Raw genomic sequence first — 19,789 nt, 5'->3', positions numbered from 1 at the left:
GTTTGATGAATAATCCGTAGTAAGAAAGAATAATGCTACAATCTGGATTTAAACAGGAGTTACTAACGATGTTAGTGTTAGAATTAAAGTAAAGTATCTTATAAAGCAGTAAGGTTCAAAGGCTTCCTATAAATATTAAACAAATTAACGAAATAAGAGAAAAATGTTAAAACTTACAATAAATGAAGAGAGAAAAGAAGAAAAAAAAGATGGTTGAGAAGACGGCTTAGCAAAAAAGAGAGAGAGAAAAAAAAGACGGCTGACCTACATCCGGGTTTAATAGCCATCGAGTAGAGTCAAAGGAACAAGACGCACAGACATTGACAGTGGCTGGCATGAGCTTTGAACAAAGAAACTCTTGGAGAGTGAAGTTTTCAAGAAGCATAGAAACAGACAGCAAAGCCAGATAATTTATGCCAGAACAGTTTGTGTTTAGTTTTAAGACGAAAAGTCAATTTGGAGGGTTTTTTTTCTTTAAAAAAGAAAAAAAAATATTGAATATAAAATAAGGTTAAAATTAATGTCGTTTAAAAACAACGAAAGAAATATACATCTATAAATATTAGCCCAGATTTGTGAATTTTATTTGACTGGAAATCGTTTCCAAGTTGAAAGGGAACATTGGAATTGCGAGAGAGGAAAAAGAAAGAAAGGGAATTTAGTGGATGGTTGAATTTAAAGCGGGGAGGAGAAAGCATCAACAGACTCTAGAAGTCGCCATTTTTCCAACACAGTACAACAATGGCCTAATTTGGCCTCTTCCAATCTGATTCTCACCAGACACTCAACAAATCTGATTTTTCTTTTTATTTCTAGAATTTTTTTTTCCCATCTCCCAAAAGGTCATAAGTGCTAACAAATTTGGTATTCTTTTGTCTCCAGGTCAACGAAAAGAACTGAACACCTCTGCTTACAACAGAAACAATAGTTTCTCAAAAAGAACAACCATTGCATTTGGAAAATAAGGTAAGATATCAAGAAACGATATAATCGAAAGATTTGAGAAAATTATATAAAAAAAAAAAAGACATGAGGTACAAACAAAAATTTGAATAGCTTTGAAACCAGAAACAAAGAATTAAAAAAAGCGGGAAACCTGACAGAAGGAATTCTGTAAAAATAAAAAAAAATTAAGACAGAAAAGCCAAAAATAAATTTAATCTTCGTTTAAGCAAGTAATTGGATGAACGAATCGGATAAAATATAAAAATGAGAGAATGACCAAAAAAAAAAAAAAAAAAAAACAAAAAACAAACGTGAAGGTATTATTTCATGTCTGCTGGAGAATTATCGAGCAAAATAAAACAGTATAAAAGTGGATTAATATTTAATATATGTTTCGGATTATTAGATAGAGCCGAACTCTGCAAGAAAAAAAATGAGGTTGTATTCAGAAAATCTTTTTGCCGAGAGAAATGGCCACGACAAAAATGGCGAGTCTCTGCATTTAGTAGTTTTGGGCATTTTCAACAGTATTATTGTGTACTGTGTAGTGAAGAGAGGAAGAGAAAGAATGGGGGAAGAGAACGCCTACGTTTAATTTAAGTCATGAAAAAAATGTAAGTTTTAATAGAAACTAATTCGTTTCTATTAAACCGCGAAATAAGCTTAGAGAATAATTAAAAAAATATAATCATAATAAAAAGTCTTAGTTTTAAGTGTTAATTGTTAACAAATGAAAAATATGAAAGTTAGGCGAGAAACACAGGCACAAGGTTTTTTCTGTACGATTAAATCAGCAAGTGTCACGTGTCAGTGTGGCCTTCTCGCGTCTACGTAACTTGATGAACAAACAATTTCAATGTTGATTGAAATCATAAAAAAATAAAAAATTAATCATATCTTTAACAATGTAAATATGATTATATTTTGAAATCTAACAACGTAAAGAATAACTTAAAATAAAATCAAGTGGGAATCTAATTATGGAAATTTGAAAACAACAAAGGCGCGGCTATATAATAAAAATAACAAATAAAATTAAAAATCAGACGCACAAAAAGTTTCGGGATTTTCCTTATTCCGTGTTTGACGGAGAACATCATTTAAATACAAAAATAAAATTGTTAACTAACATGGAGGGGGAAAAATAGTTAAAAAAAAAAAAATGGGTTGATGTTACGGGAATCCATCTTTTTCGTGGGGGAGGCTTGGTTGGTTCAGATTTTTTTTTTTTTTTTTGTTTTAATTTAAAACCGACCGGGATCGAACCGCCTTGTCAGAATTTGTTTTTTCGTTTTGGAAGATATGGTTTCCATGGTCTAAAAATAAAATGAAAAAAAAAACAAACAAACAAAAACCTGTGTACACGAAATCACATACGCTGTATAACTGTACTTTTTTTTTCTTCATATGTACACATACATGCGTGTACACATTTTTTTTTTTTTTCATCTGATGGACGACAATATTAGCGAAATGTAGCCACACGTCTTTAAACCAGCTGGACGTAAATAATACAACCATGAACTCTCTTAAAACAAAAGACGAACGAATTACTAGGCCTATATTGCCATAAAAGGAAACCAAAAAGTGTGACGTCATTTTTCTGAAAGAGTTGGTAGCTTGTTTGTTAGGAGACGGGGTAGGAGGTAGTGTGGAAGTAGGAGATAGCGTATATCAGAGTAGGAGGGAGCCTTGCTTGTTAGAGGCGAACTGGGTAGTTGGATGTTATATGAACACTTAAGAAGTCGCCAGTAGGTTTTTAACGTAGAGAAATATCCACATTTATGAAAAGAAGAAAAAAAATCTATGTGCTAATCCTAGCCAATTTCACAAGTTGTATTATTTAACCCTCAAGTAGAATTTAAGGTAATTTCCCAATATACGGTCGCTTATTTATTTATTTTTTTCTTTACAGCAAAATGGGTCCCTGTTTAGTAAAAAAAAAACCTCTTATACAGATTTAATCATAAACGCGGAGAAACAAGTCGATCTGAAAAAAAGAAAAACAAAACAAAGATGGCCAATACAAACAAAAGAAATCAAAGGTTTTCCTTTTTGTAAAAAAAAAAAAAAAAAAAAAAAATAGTAAAATGTTTCTTTGCTTTTTATTAGCCGGGTTATTGCAACTTGCTAACCCCTGTGCTTTTTTTTTTTTTTTTTTCAAATAAATAATAAAAACAAACATTTACAAGACTACTTTTGTTGTGTCATTAGCAGGTAATAATTGTAGCAGACTCCGAAAATGAAAATTTCTATAGAAAAAAAAAAAGATACATACTAGTGTCCAAGGTGACTGCAGCATCCGCGAGGCGTTGAAATTCCAGGCTGTCATCCTCTTCACTACTGCTATTGTCACTTAGGGAGAGCATTTTTTTTTTCTTTTCGTCTCTAGTTTTATGCGAGAATCTTACCACGTGGACATTTTTGCATTGATAGTCAGCGAGATGCTGGCCGGGTTGTCGGACAAAACTCCGTTTATTCTAACTTGGTCACCCCTTGGAAGGATAAAATAAATCTCCGTTTATCAAATCAATTGTTGAGTCCGTTAAAATCGTGTTAGTTTTTCTTTATCATGTCGACTATAATTAAGAGATGGGGTAGGGGGGGGAAGTTTGTTTTTATTATTTTTACTTTCGCACCTCAATCACCATTTACTTGATCACGTGTTACAAAACAAATACCGGCAATTATTTAAAGTCCTCGAATTTTAAAAATCATTTAAAAAATAATTCAGTCACTAAAATTATAGTGCTAATTACTGATCCGCGCTATTTTTTAAAAATCGTATTTCCAAAAGTTTTATGATGTTTTTTTTTTATTATTATTCAATTGTAAGGTTAAAGTACACCCTCCCCCTCCCATGTTAAGAATGGCTTTTTAAATAATAACGTTATCATTTCAGCACGGATCAATAAGTACATGAGTACCAAAATTATTTATACGCGACGGAGTCCGTAAGGAATTCGGGCGGGAAATTATGGAAATATTTGGTTTAGGGTATGTTTATTTGCCTCTCACTAAAACATTGTAGGGGATCCATCCCTAGAAAAATGGTTATAAAATAGCCTTTACCGAACCTGCCAGCGTTCCTAATCGACCCAGGAGGAGATAATGCCTGGAAGGATAAACCACTAGTGCTGAAATATGAATCTGGATCTATAACCAAGCTAGAAGGAAAATTGAAATAAGACCAATCTCACTACTAATCTCAACAATATTTCTAGTCGCCTTGGACTGTAACAATAACGGTTCAGGAAAAGTGCGGTTGGCGATTGCGAAACCCTTAATTTATGATAAACTGTATGCAAACACTCTTACGGGGAGTATCCATTGTCTCTCGAGACGTAAAGGAGGCCAACATAGGGAGGGAGGGGGTAAATACATCACGATTCACCATCTTTCGTCCTACTCTCACTACTACCTCTTTCCCGCCGTTTGAAGCCCCCGTTTCAATCAGGCGAGGACGGACTTCGTTATTTTAGGTTTTGAAAAAGTTGAATATCTACCATGTCGCTTGTTCTCTCTTTCCCTCTATGAGAGAGCAAAAAAAAAAAAAAAAAACAATACTCATTCATTGTCTGTTTATCAAGAATACACATGCACACGGATAAAAATGGAAAAATAATTATTTCTATTATAAAAAAATGTGACTGGCGAAACTAATTATTTTGAGAAAGGAAAAAAAAAGAAGCTTGTCAGAAATATTGAAAACATTTTAAGCAAGACGAAACTCACGCGTTTTCTCTTCCCTTTTTTTTGTCAATGTAAACCTTGCATTTTTTTCCTCTTATTTTTATTTATGTTTCGCTGTTTATTTATTTTATGCTAGATATACATGAAATATATTCCATAGTCTATATTAATTACTACCGCTAAGAAACGAAAACAAGATATTTATCTAAAGAATTTAATTTAAACTGTTTTTCTAGTGTAATTTTTCTTTTTTTTCCCCTCCGATTTTAATATATAATTTTTTTAAAAATATATATATAAGAAAAACACTTTCTTTTTTTTTTCTCTCCTTTGGTGAAAAAGAATTGTTTAGCCGACACCAAATCATGGCATACAGCAACCTCAGTCGAGCCCAGTTGAGTTTTGAATATCTACATACGAATTCGTAAGTATTTCGACATCGTCACCGTCGGATTTTAAAGGAAAAAATATATATTGATATGCGCACGCGCGTGTGAGTGTGTTTGTGTGTGTGTCTGTGCGTACGTGCTTAGAGATAAGTATATGCATGCGGGAGAATATCCTCTAGTTTGGAAACGAATTACTTCATTGTTTTAGCGAAGAATAATAATTCTTCACTCGCGTGGCTTTTTTTTTTTTGTCTATTCTTTCTTTGTCCTTCTCGTGTTAGTCATCCTTGCCATTTTTAGCGGTGAAAGGCCACTTTTATACTAGGTCGTCAGTAAACATGCAATTATTAGAGCCAAATAGTTATTATTTGGTCCATGGAGCTTGTTCGCAATTTGCACATCTGAAAATAAATAAATAAATAAATAATCTCGAATTAATTCTTATGTTTCAAAAATACTTAATTTAAATATTTTCATTATTTTATTCTGGTTCTCGCAATTTACAATAACATAAACCTTTTGATTGACTTTACATGTCTCAAAAGACATATATATATATATATATATATATATATATATATATATATATATATATATATGCACGGATTCTTTTCTCGTTTTGTAGATAGACTGCCATCAGGATATATATTCGGAACCTTTTATCGTCTAGACTATTTGGATGCTTATTTCATTTTTATTATAATGAGCTTACAATAATACCACGAAGTCTGATCATGCCCTTCAATTGGAGTATGATTCTGTTTGGATCTCGAAGGCCATCCTCCCAGGTATTGTCCTCTCCTTCGGTAAATTCGCTTGTTGCCAGTCGCCCCTACTAAGCAATACGGACTGATCCGGCCAAAACAAATCTAGAATGCCCACGTTTTTTGAAGAGGGCTAGATTCCCGATTCTACATTCATCTAACTGAAACGAAAAATACCAAGTTGTACTTTTTAATTGTATTTCATAAGAATAGAAATGTTAGAGGGTTCAAAGCCAGGAGCAGGTGTTTTGTGAAACACCGAGTGTGCCTTAAATAGTAAATTAATTGAAAATTATCTCAATTAATCTCACTGTACTTAGTCTATCAATTTGAGTATGATGGTGGCTAAAGCGGACACTGACGGAAGGCCTGAGTGTGCCAGGTTCGAATTACTTTCATCAAATCCACACTTGATCTTGTGTCTAACCTCCCAGAAAAGAGGTAAACAAATAATCGATCCAACCCACCCATAAAAAAAATATATATGTAAAACGTAAGAATAAAAATGTAATACGGTGGCATGAAGAACCTAATGTTCCTCATTCAATCCCGAGCAACACCAGATTTTCCTCAAGTACAAGATGAAACTGATTCGCTTGAGCAAAAAAATGCTCAACAATCTCAGTTGGTGTCCTTATTACTTGGTAGCCATGACCTCTCCTTGATGACGTCATTCGTGCCATTTCTACCCCTCCACTCTCCAATGTAGAGAGAATCATTAATATGTCCAATTGCTTTATATAATCTGTGGAATAATTTATATAATATATATTTTTGAAACGTAATAAAAGTAGAGTCGATAACTTAGAACATTGCTACTAACTGCGTATTTAGATTGTCGCCATTAGCGTAACCTGATTGCCGTGATCTTATTGGTTCCATATTTAATTGGCTGGCGTAAAACATTGTCTCTATCTTTTGAAAGAAAGCCTCTTAAATATCTGCTTTTATATTTTAAAACGGTTTTATATCGTCTTTGTGATTAGTGTCAAAACCGTATAATAATATATATATATATATATATATATATATATGACAAAGAACGATTGCGTTGTAATGGCGTCGTCGGCTTGCAGTAGAAAAAACTGGAAGCCGACGCCATGATGACGTAATTGTTCTTTATCATCTCGTTTTGGAAGCAGACTTTTTTTTTTTTTTGAGGGGGGTGGGGGACTTGTTTGTTATTAGAAACCGATAAAAACGAAAGATTTTCGTTAAAAAAATAATTAATCCTTTAGTATTTTGGCTTTGCTTTTTTTTTTTTTTTTTCTAATTTGCAACCGGACGAAACTATCATTTGAGAACGTAGAGATATTAATGCGGAATGCTTATGTCCAAATTCCTGTATATGAAAATACGGTTCTTGTCCAGAATTCAACCTAATTTAAAAGCAAAAATACAGAAAAATATTTGATGTACGCACTCGTCGCCAAACGAAAATGTTATATTCCAAAATCATGCAAATTGATAAAGTAATTTTTTGTAACGAAGTAAATCAAATTTAATGGGGGAGCAAATAGATCCGCCATCTTTAAAATTCACCGATGGTTACCTCTTCCTCTTAACATCCTCTCCCAAATAGAAATCAAAATCAGCCTTGTAATGGTTACAATTAATAGTAAATTGTTAAAAATCGTAAAAGAAAAACCCCAATCAATTTATGTGATTCTTGGAATACGATATTTTCGTACGTTACTGTGGTGTACATTTGTTCCATGGACATGTTTCATCAATGATGTCGGATTTTAAGTCTTTACTTGCTGTAAAAATTTTTCTGGTTATTAATTTGTGTTTGAACATTTTGTCCTATTTTCAAAAGCTACTTTGTATTCTTTAAGTGTGTGATTGGTGACCTTTGGTCTTCTATGTTGTCCTGTATTTTCTGATTTGATGTCATGAGCAAAGGTTTTGACCACGCAAATGCATTCGCCCATGTTTGCGGTTACCCTATGAACAAATCTCATATTTTCAGAAACATTCTGAAATCACATGTTCATTATACAATATGTTAAATGGTTGGACCAAGTTTCAAAGAAGCCATTTAGAACCAAAAAGCCATATTTGTAGGCCTTGTAAAAAACATGCATTGGTAAAGTCTTTTCTATAAAGATTGTGATAATACAGATAAAGATCTGTTTAGGTGTGCCAAATATTCATTTGAAGAGTAAAATAATAATAACTGTTTCATATTTAGGGCATGACCTACATTTCAAGAACTGAATTGACTAACTCAATTATTAGTTTTAAACTCATTAATAAGATCTGCATAATTAATCCTAACCCGATTCAAAGTATTATTATTCAAATAAGACAATGAAGTATGTTTTTTTTTGTTTTTTTATTTAATTGCAAGATGTTTGCGAAAAGTAAGAATGAAAAAGACGTAAAAAAAAAAAGAAGTTTTGTTCATTGTTAACATGTGAATGTCATTGCTTTTTTTAAAAAAATATTTATATCACCTTTGTGCTTTTATTAACATATTTGAATGATCTATTGTTTGTTTGAGCAATTTTAAGCCAGGATTCTAACTGAAAAATTTGACCCACTTTACCCAAGGCGTTACTTTAGGCAAAATATAAATACGCTGTGCTGACTGCTGTACTTTTTGTATTATTCAAACTACAATTCTTATCTTGATTGTTGTATTCACGTTTTCACCACTGTAACCTCCGGCAGTTTCAAATTTAACCCTTTATTTAATTTGTGGGGTAGATTGTTCTCATTCTGTCACAAGTTTTAATTTGCTGTTCTTAGTTATTACTAATAAGGATGGCCTAATTGTTCAAAGCATTCAGCAATCTGAGTAAATGTTAAGAACGCGAACAGAATGCAAGAAAAACAAAATTCTGTCTACGTATTAAAATGGTTTCATGTTATTCGTTTTGTTATATATTATTAAAGTAGGAATCATTTTGAATTAAAATCAAGTTAGTATTATGCATATAACTTAAGAAAAACACACTTGAAGTGTGTCAACATTACGTGAATAAGCAAAATCAAAGATGGCGATTGAATTTGACCTGATGTCATATAATTTCTTTTAATCACATAATGTTGCTACATTTCAAATATCTTTTTTCTTTGGTCCAGTTACATGCGTAATGCTAACTTGATTTTAACTCAAAATAATTTCTCATCTATTAATATTTAACAAAAAAACAATAAGATAAAACTATATTTAATACCTATACAGAATTTTTTCTTGCATTCTACTCTGGCCGTGATTTTTAATGTTTACCACAATCTATTCCAGTTAATGCTTTTGGAAAATGAAAGCTCAGTTCCTACTTCTGGTGGTAATCACTATGAATTACATCTGCATGGTCATGACTGAATGAGGACAATCTACTTTGGTGGGTTAAATAAAAGTTTTGATTTGCGATTTTGCATAAGTTACTGATTTTTCAAGTTTGACTGGAAGGTTCTTAGTTTGAATAGATGCACCTGAAAAAGGTTGAAGGTTACGTTGACCGAAATATTGTGAATATAACGGCAGACTACACATAATCCTTGCCTTCTAGCATCCACTTGAATGTACTTAATAAACTCTAATAGGTCAATGATCTTTCGATTTTATATTTATCTTGTATATTTATTGAGTTACTAATATATCTATGACGCAAATATATCTATAAATCTCTGATCAGCTATTGTTATGAAGCTGTTTGAAAATAAGTTCATGTTGAACTACTGCTTGGGTAGAATGGAATATGTGTGTACCATTAAAAAAACAAATGTTTTGTGTTCAAGAAAAAAAAAACAAAGTATAAAAAATTTATATTTGAACTGGAGAATCTCAACAACTGAAACTATTTTGTAAAACTTGGTATTGTTTGAGTAATATTTTATTAATCTTTTAGAATTATCTTTTGTTTAGTTTACATGAAATGTTTGTTTACAAAACTTTCAATACTGACCATTGTTATTAGAATTAGTGTGCCCCCCCTTTTTTTTTTTTTTACTTTTCTTTCTTTTTTTCAGTTAATCTGTTAAATGTAAAAAAATTTCTAGTTATTGTTGGGTTAAAATATTTTAATTAGTGAAAAACTTTCATTTATGTGAGTGTTATTGTCTATAGAATAATAGTAAAGGCAGTGGAAGGGGGGAAAATGATGTAATAATTGAACCGAGTAGATGTATTGAAAAGTCAGTCATCCAAATTCTTTCTACTCTGCCTTAAAAAGATGATGCATGGCAATATCTTATTGGCTAATACTAATTAATAGAATGATTAAAATGCTTCTGATTGGCTAATGCATGCAATCTATCGTTTAGTTGCATTGCACTTTCAATGTGAGATTTTCTAATAAAAGGCTGTTGACCTTGTTTCATAACTTGCAATAAAATTAGGACATCACTGAAAATTTTAACAATGGTACTTTGGTGTAAATATTTTATCAGATTTGCACTCTTGAAGTGTCAATCTATGTATTGGAGCACAAGAAGTGTAAATCTATGTGCTTGGACGTGTCTGCAAGAAGGAGGGGGGGTGTACATCTATGTGCTTGGACGTGTCTGCACTAAGGGGGGGGTGTAAATCTATTTGCTTGGACGCGTCTGCACCAAGGTGGGGTGGGGGTGTAAATCTGTGCTTGGACGTGTCTGCACCAAGGGGGTGTAAATTTGTGCTTGGAAACATTTGCATTCTAGAGATGTAAATATGTGTTTGGTCATGTCTGCATCTTTAAGGTGTAAATTTATGTTCCTTGAAATGTTGGCTGCCATGTGGGGTAAATTTGTGTATTTGGACATGTCAGTATTCAGGAGTGTAAATCTATGTGTTTGGATATAATCATGAGGTGTAAATTTATTTGGTCCTATCAGCACTAGTGTGGTGTAAATATCTATTTGAGCATGTCGGTACCTATGAGGTGTAAATATGTATTTGAACATGTCGATACCCATGAGGTGTAAATATGTATTTGAACATGTCGATACCCATGAGGTGTAAATATGTATTTGAACATGTCGATACCCATGAGGTGTAAATATGTATTTGAACATGTCGATACCCATGAGGTGTAAATATGTATTTGAACATGTCGATACCCATGAGGTGTAAATATGTATTTGAACATGTCGATACCCATGAGGTGTAAATATGTATTTGAACATGTCGGTGCCCATGAGGTGTAAATATGTATTTGAACATGTCGATACCCATGAGGTGTAAATATGTATTTGAACATGTCGATACCCATGAGGTGTAAATATGTATTTGAACATGTCGATACCCATGAGGTGTAAATATGTATTTGAACATGTCGATACCCATGAGGTGTAAATATGTATTTGAACATGTCGATACCCATGAGGTGTAAATATGTATTTGAACATGTCGATACCCATGAGGTGTAAATATGTATTTGAACATGTCGATACCCATGAGGTGTAAATATGTATTTGAACATGTCGATACCCATGAGGTGTAAATATGTATTTGAACATGTCGGTACCCATTGGCACTGATGAGGTGTAAATATATATTTAAACAATACAATTTTGGTGGAATGTGAATGACAAGAATTTATAAGAATTTCTTTACAAATCCTATTCTTTTTATTCATGAGAAACTTTATCTGAATGAAAAGAATTTAGTAATTGGTTAAAATAAATAAATGAGGTATGCACTCTCTGAGTACTTTTGATCTCTCATTGTTAGATTGCTTTCAGTAATTTTATATCTGTTGTTTAGTTGTTTTTCAAGCTCTGCGTGTTTTTCATAGAATGACCTCATTAATATCAACTACTTGTCAGTACTTGTTTTCTTTCTCGGAGTCATCTTGTTTTTTTTTTTGTTTTTTTTCTTAATTGCTCTCCATATTGATCAAATCAGATCCCTCATTCTCTTTTTTAAGCACAAAGAACTTGTACTAAGAGAAGGATTACCTTGCAATGTTTCTCTCTATTCAACCTGAGATCTTTAAGGACCTAATCTGTACACGGACATTAACAATTGGATTTCTCAATCCATTTAAAAAGAGAAAGGGAAACTATATGAATATATTCCTATTATATTTGTGAATTTGGATGATATTTAAATGGCCTAATATTACCTAACAATTTAGCCTGTGCGTCGTTAGTCTAATGGATGCAATTAGAACTCTGTGAAATTAAAAGCCAATTGGATTAATTGTGGTCACTTATACATTTAAGCTGTCGGGAAATCTATGACCCATGTAATTTTCACATAGCTATATGTAAAATAGCAACTTACAATTGTATGCAATGATTCATTTACAATTGTATTGGGATTAAATAAACACCAAAAGATTTTATTTGATTTAAGACCATGATCACATGCTTGGAACTTTGGTTCTAGAAACCTTTTGCCATTGGTAGTGAGTGCTTATAGATTATTACAGTGACAAACAACAAAATGGTGTCGGGAGGCAGCCACTAGGTTTGTGTCTACTGTCACTATTCCAATCCAAGTCTTCAGTTGGCTGCCTTTGCAATTCCTCTAGTCAGCAGGTGTGATTAGGTCTTTCAATTCCTTGCTAGAACCAAAAATGGCTGAATTATACTGAAGACTCTGCTATTGTTTGGTGTGAATGGATTATCTTTACATGTGACACGCTGAACTCATTTGGAGTAGGCTCGATTAACTCTAGATAAATGCCATTAGAGGAGTGGGATGACTTGTTTTATCAAAGAATGACTTCCTGTTTCCTTCCCCCTGATTTTGATTAGCTCTCCTCTGCTCATTTTCAAATGTTCAAAATATATATAATCAATTTCTGGATTTGTACTCATTTAAAAGTTTCTATTTACATCTGCTATTTCATTTGTTTGTATCAGATGAACTTCTTCAGAAATAATGTCTGTTACAGTCATTTCTATTGTCTTCCTTATTCAATTTGTTCATAAAAAATTCGCTCAGTGTTAGTGAATGTCTTCCATTCAACCTTTTTGCCGCTGCATGGTACATTTCTTGCACCAATAAATTATTCAATTTTTCAATATTTCACTCTATTTCTTTTAGTCTCTAGCTTTCTTGACTCGTTTCTTGTATTTTTTAAATTGGATGAAGTGTAAAGATCCAATATAGCATATTTTGAAAATGTATTTTGAAGGCTTATGCGCATTTGGTCTTCATGTCTAGAAGGAATAGTGGAAGGATTCAGAAAAATAATTAAACTACCAAGAATATGGCATAATAGTGTATTTTTAAAGATATTTAATGCATAAAAGATTGTGTTCTGCAACATGTGGAGAGAATAATAACTGGGAGAATGCCGACTTGATTTTTTAATATGTTCGTTTGCTTAACAAATTGAATCTAGTTTAGAGAACAGGTCCCAAAGTATAAAGTTTCACTGATTATTCATGTGTATCGTTGTATGCCGGTTGAACGGTAAATTAAGGTAAGTAACTAGAAATGGTGAAAGAGAAGTTAAGACGTCCGCAATTAACGTAATAGTTACTGGCAAACATAAGTTACTATAGAATCGGTTAAACGATTTCTAATTTCATTATGATCAATATGTTCACTTATATAGCATTTTGGGGAAAGGTATGAGTTTTCATTGTGCATCTTCAACCCGAAAAGCAAGTATTTACTTTGAACTACAGTATTGAAAACTTGATAGAATTCAATAAATTGGCTCATATTGCTTATATTGATTTCTTAAAGACCTTTGAAAGTATGAAAAAACAAGTGAAGTGGTTAACTATAGTCGGGTGACCTGACAGCTCTTTTTGTTAGCCACAACGCTGAGATGTAAAAGAGTGTAAGTCCTTTCCCTTGATTACACCACTTACCCTTGAGTTTTTTATGGGCTGTAGGCTGGCCACCTATTCTTCTACATATTGTGCAACTTATTCTTTAAAACACCAGGCTATCTTTAGCTTAACTGAGTCCTTTGAGAGACACCTGAACACCTGTTTCATTCTAGCAGTCAGCTGCGTTAGAATGTTGATTATTTATCAAGTACCATTTTTTTTATCTTTGGTTTTACTACTTAATCAAGGATTGAACTCTGGTTTCCTGATTCATTACGGAACACTCTTACCATTGTGCTAAACAGGCCAGTTAACAGTATAAAACACCCCAAACTATCAACCATTTTGTATAAAACTAATTAATGAAAACAATATAAGTTTATTAATGAGTATATGCAATGACCCAAAAAGCTAAGAATGTCAAGATAAATAAAAAAAATTAAAAAAGTAATTCCATAAGTGGATTCATTGTCCACTGTTATTTTCTGCATTGCAATTGTTCTTGAAGTAAATGAAAATAAATGTAAATTGGAATTTTCAATTGATGGACACAATATCAAATCTGAGTCATTTGGATCATGTGGCAACCATTAGTGACTCCGAGACAATCTAAAAGTATTTCTTAATCTCCAAAGTTTAAAAAGCAGCGCAAGTATGACTACGGAAAAAAACCAAGACAATTCTGAAATTAGTAATAAACTATTTCACAGCTTGATATATTTAATGACTTTGGATGTGGTTAGCATTTCTGCTGTTAATGATTCCAAAAAATCATTGCAACACTATGTAAATTTTAAATGGGCAGCTTTCTAGAAAAAGGTAATTCTTACTTTATAGCATATTTGATAAAAGCTGAGATTATCAATATGCGTGTACTGCTTTATGACCTTAAGTGTACCAAATGGACAAACAAAACAATGGAGAAACTCATTGGCTTTCAAAATAACAGATCAATGTGTAAAGCTCATAGATATATTAAGCGTTTTTTTTTTAAACAAAGGTGAAACTCATGCCCATGTACTTTTGCTAATTGAAAAGTGTTAGGATTGTACGGACATAAATAGATTAATAGTCAACTTAAGTATGTCTAAAAGGAAAGGTAGAGGTATTCATAGAAAGTAAACCACCAAGGAGATGGCATAACGCTTGTTCCTGGACTTTCAGAGCAATTAGCTTGCAGAATACTAATGATGGACAAGATGTCTAGGAAATGGTTAGTACATGATCGATCATCTTCTGCAGAAAACATTTGATGAATATGTTCAATAAATAAATTATGTGGAAAACTACCTATTAGTTACATCTTGAATCCAAAGTGGAATGAATAAAACAAAATAAAACTGAATAATTAATATATTGCATATTTGTGTTTTATCATGTTAGGGGTTTTCTTTCCAGCAATAGAAATCAATGTCTCATTTTTTTTTTTTTTTTTTTTGTTAATAATTCTTGACAATGTGTTTTTTAAGAAAAAAATAAACATATCTTTGCCAATAATATAGATGTATTCTCAAAATTCAAAGTGAATCTCTTAGAAGATCTTTTGTGGAATACAACTTGCTTAAAAAAGCCATTCTGAACCTCTGCCATGGCCTCCAAGTGGGACCTGAATCTGGAAGTATGGTACCTTCACCGTGTTTTTTGATACACATGAATACCAGTTTGATCTCAGTAATTAAGCACCAACTATGCCTCCATGAGGCTAGTGAAGTCCTTAAAGTACTCTGGCAGCTGCTTCTGGATTTTCTCAGTTGTGACATGAAGCTGAATTCTGTTGCCACAGATATTGGCTTTTCACAGCAATACAGCACTTTACAATAATGGAAAACAACTTGATGTAGCCATCTGAATTGAGTTCGAGTCCTTTTTTTTGAAGATGTAGAGTGGCATTATATGGCCTCTGTTGAAAACATGCTCAAAGATCATCAGTTTTAGAGAACTTTGTCTTAATGACATACTGGACTTTGTGTTCACTGGAGTATAGCCATTTATTGGATTAAACCTCACTCCTCAAACTAACACATTACTCTATTTCAGCTATCTTTTGCCCCACCTTTCTCTGACTACTACTTCTAACTTTTTTCTATATCCAATCTGAATAATAGTTGTTTCTGTATACTATTGGTGGGCTTCAACCCTGGAGACTAAAGATGACTAGAATGCACTGAAATATTGGAATAGAATGACCACACACATGATTTAAAAATCTGAAATCTTAGTTCTTTGAATAACCTTTAAGGCCATGAAATGTGTGAAATGTAAGCTGGAGAATTGTGATAACAGAAAGGATCATAGCAGGCATTGATGTCCGTACAGAAAAATTAGGATTCTTCAAACTATTGTTCTCATTTTGGATGCTAATCTCACAAAGTTTCTGCCAATGTAAATTCCAATTTTCTTCAGACATTTCTTGTTAAACTTGGGAAATCTGTAGAGAATTTCAAAAGAAACCCTTTTATTTAATCTAACAGTCTAGCCTGCTTCCATTCAGTAACTGCTCCTGTAAAGAACCACAGCATCTGATTTAACAGAGTGTTATATCTTGAGTAATTTCTTGTTGTTCTCTTGGGTCTTGGTGATAAGTAATTGGCCCATCTCTATTGTCACACTTTAAAAAAAAAAATTTAATCCCACTTAACAATTTTTATTTTGCTTTGGATTTTTTGCGATATGGATTGGTTATTTGGATTAATTAAACTACTGTTCTTATCTTTGATGTTATTTTCACAACGTATATCGGGTGACAATAACTTCAGCAAACCTAGTATCAAATTTAATATGGAAACCATTAATCACAAATATAGATTAGATTACCATTAAAAGAAAAAAGATATAGTAATAAGTAGTAATCTATTATGATAAGTAATAAAATTACATATTTAAGATAATATGTTTAAGACTTAAAATTTATACAATAATTGTTTGCAAGAATATGTGGTGTAATAGGTAAAGTGCTAAAGTAAAAATCATTTCTAAGTGACAGTCTTCTGGAGGTTGAAGGTTCAATCCCTAGTAAGGCTGATATTAAGAATACAGTTATGAATTACATAAGAGTTCTACTTGGTCAGGGCTTACTGAACGGAAGCAAGCTAGACTGTTAGATTAAATAAAAGGGTTTCTTTTGAAATTCTCTACAGATTTCCCAAGTTTAACAAGAAATGCCTGAAGAAAATTGGAATTTACATTGGCAGAAACTTTGTGAGATTAGCATCCAAAATGAGAACAATAGTTTGAAGAATCCAAATTTTTCTGTACGGACATCAATGCCTGCTATGATCCTTTCTGTTATCACAATTCTCCAGCTTACATTTCACACATTTCATGGCCTTAAAGGTTATTCAAAGAACTAAGATTTCAGATTTTTAAATCATGTGTGTGGTCATTCTATTCCAATATTTCAGTGCATTCTAGTCATCTTTAGTCTCCAGGGTTGAAGCCCACCAATAGTATACAGAAACAACTATTATTCAGATTGGCTATAGAAAAAAGTTAGAAGTAGTAGTCAGAGAAAGGTGGGGCAAAAGATAGCTGAAATAGAGTAATGTGTTAGTTTGAGGAGCGAGGTTTGGAATTAAATAGTTGGCATATGTGTTTAAAGAGAAATGTGTGAATGTGTAGCAAAGAAGGTGCTTATAAGCATGTGGGTGAAAAAAAAGGAAGGAGGATTTTTATGGTGAGTAGTAGTTTGTGAAATGCAGGATAGTAAGAGGATATTCTAGAGTAGGCAGTAGAAACATTAAAAATTATGGATAAGATAAGAAGGGAAAAAACAAAGAAAGTAAAGACAGTTGAGGAGAGTGGAAAATAATGAGAATGAGTAATAGTGAAGAAATGTATAAAAGATGTGCACTGTAGGGTGAAATTGAAGCACTGGATATTTATCAAATATCAAAGTTAATATTTTGTTCATTCATCATATCTTTATCTATGGATAGTGAGATTTAAAAGAATCCAACCGGCTGGTCTAAATGTAATTAGAATATGAGGCTAGCTTTTATGAGCTGTCCCCCAGATTGGTGTGATCTAGAAGTTAAATTTGTGGTTGAAATTTAACACTTGCTAGATCAAAGCATTTTTAGTGTTGCCAACTTTTTATGACTCTATTGTGCTCAGAATTTGTTGAAGAAATGCTGAGTTTCATCACTATATACCTAGTTCATAGGTATCCTCTCCCTTTTCTTTTTTGACAGGATAACTCTTAACAGTATTATCATATATGAGACAGTTATAAATCATATATGCTGCCTTGTGATATTAGATTTCTTTAAATTTTCTATTTTTTTCCCTCATTATACTTAATTTTTGGTTCCCATTCCTTTCATTTGACTTAAATTTGATTATCCTAATGGGTACTGTTGTTGACTGGCTTCTGTAGGTTTTATTGCATTAAAAGCCAATGTCATTGTTAAACAATTTCCACACTTTTTTTATGTGACAATGTATACAGTTGTCGGCAATAAATAATCTGTTGCACTTAAAATGACCTAAAAGGTACTTCTGAGAAATGGATGTCCACAGGATTTGAACAATCCTGATTCAATCCCAGAAATGGGTGAAGCATTTTATGATTTGAAAACTACAAAAACAATGTAAAAAGGCAGACAACACTAAGCATGTAAAGGGTTGAGTTAAAAAATGATTTGTAGCCCCTTAAAACAAATAATTTTAGAAAACTTCCTGGAGATGAAGGTGGTTTCTAAATTGTAAACTGCTTCAACCATTTCCGGAACTCACTCTAGATTCATTGTCAATACTTTGAACTAACTGACACCCTCTAGATATCAATTCAAGAAAGGAATTGACATCCTGGTAACCAAGTGCTCCTTGTTTCAACTACTAACCTTTGTTTATCATGATTAGCAAAATATGGATGCCCTTTTTCTTTGAGCGAATCATGCTTATAAAGCGTTCAATGAATGGATAGGGATTACTCTGGAAAGTGTCTATGTTATGTAAACAGAAAATCGCTTCGACATTATTGTGAAAGATTATGTCTAAATTATGCTGATCGATATGTTTTATTGCTCAAGCAAGTGTTTTCTTCCCAAGCTGTTTATTGTTGAATCAATTTGGCCTCGTTGCTAAAGACAAGAGAATCTAGCAACATCTGCATGTGAGAACACAAGTTTTCTCGGCATTCGGCAACCACAAGATATAATAAATCCATTCATAAGATGTTCTTGATAAAAATTTTTTTATCTCTGCAGTTTATTAATCTATTATATAAAGTAAAATAGTTTGTCTGTGTATTTAGCTAGAATTTAAAAACACACCACAAGCCTTATATATTCTTGTTCAGGAAAGATGTGGGAAACTTTTCTTCTTTACCGATTAGGTCTCACTTTCCTATAAATAGAACACCGAATAATTTCTTTTTAAAATCTATATGATAATCTACATTACATATCTCTTAGTTCGTCTATCTATCTATCCGTTTCACTTTTCTCAGAAATTACTGAGCCGATCTAGCTGAAATTTTGTATGAAACTTTGTTATAATAAGGTGCAACAAATTAAGTATTATAGTATCCGTTTAATGTGCAGTTAGGAGATTAGTATTTAATCAAAGAATCAGCACAAATTTAACTATATTCAACAATGAGTTTGGCAAAGCATTCTTTTGTGCCAAGGGACTATATCTTTTGCCTATTTTAAATGAACTAAAAAGTCTATTATATGGTAGGACTACTTACTAGATAATTCCTTGGAAAGAAAAGATAAAATTCATATATATTCATGAACTCTCTGAGAGTTGTTGGAACTCTCTTAAAAATTCTGAAATTTGCTGAAATTTTATTTGTTTTGATGGTTTATGAATTTATATAAATGAGTCTTGCATCTTGGCAGTAACTTGTTGCCAAAAATGCAATATGACTCTTTGTTTAAACTGCTTTGCTCCTTACAGTAATGTGTAAATTTTATCTTGAATGTATAGTCTCTTGATTTATAAAATATATCAGAATGAACCCAGTATCCTAATTGTAGGAGAGCCAATATTTTGCTTTCTAAATAAAAAAAAAGAAGTTTTTTCTTTTCAATTTGTGTAGTCTAACCCGTTTTTAATCATTACACAAACTTTCAACTTAATAGTAAAAAATTTTTAGATGCTCTGGAACTTAATGGGTTAAATATGTTTTTTTTTTTTTTTTTTTAAAATTTTTTTTTAGTCAAGATTTAGAACATTTATAAAAAGTATTTAATAATAATTTATCAAATTTTCACTGGTAGTCAGAGAGAGACACATTATACAAACACTTTTTAAAACTCTTTTTGT

General features: G+C 32.3%; 2 protein-coding genes across 5 annotated transcripts in view; one reads left to right on the top strand and one right to left on the bottom strand.

Annotated features, from left to right (window-relative positions):
* LOC145292467 (uncharacterized) overlaps nucleotides 1-4,395 on the bottom strand; it is a 61,735-nt gene extending 57,340 nt beyond the window's left edge. Inside the window, exon 1 of one of the 2 annotated variants that reach the window (XM_080138728.1) lies at nucleotides 3,224-4,395. In XM_080138728.1, coding sequence (XP_079994854.1) covers nucleotides 3,224-3,314 — 91 coding nt within the window. In that variant the 5' untranslated portion in view covers nucleotides 3,315-4,395. Of the gene's footprint in view, nucleotides 1-2,322; nucleotides 2,501-3,223 lie in introns of those variants that run through there. The other variant, XM_080138729.1, reaches the window with a different exon arrangement.
* Nucleotides 262-19,789, top strand: part of LOC145292415 (uncharacterized) — a 101,983-nt gene continuing 82,455 nt past the window's right edge. The window contains exons 1-2 of one of the 3 annotated variants that reach the window (XM_080138725.1): nucleotides 262-966; nucleotides 4,981-5,062. In XM_080138725.1, the coding sequence (XP_079994851.1) occupies nucleotides 5,004-5,062 (59 nt within the window). In that variant the 5' untranslated portion in view covers nucleotides 262-966; nucleotides 4,981-5,003. Of the gene's footprint in view, nucleotides 967-2,598; nucleotides 2,812-4,499; nucleotides 4,710-4,980; nucleotides 5,063-19,789 lie in introns of those variants that run through there. The other 2 variants (XM_080138723.1, XM_080138726.1) reach the window with 2 other exon arrangements.

The sequence above is a fragment of the Euprymna scolopes genome, chromosome 2 (genome assembly GCF_053919585.1).
Source record: "Euprymna scolopes isolate OS-2025 chromosome 2, ASM5391958v1, whole genome shotgun sequence".
NCBI lineage: Eukaryota > Metazoa > Mollusca > Cephalopoda > Sepiida > Sepiolidae > Euprymna > Euprymna scolopes.
This window is presented reverse-complemented; position numbering and strand designations above follow the sequence as displayed.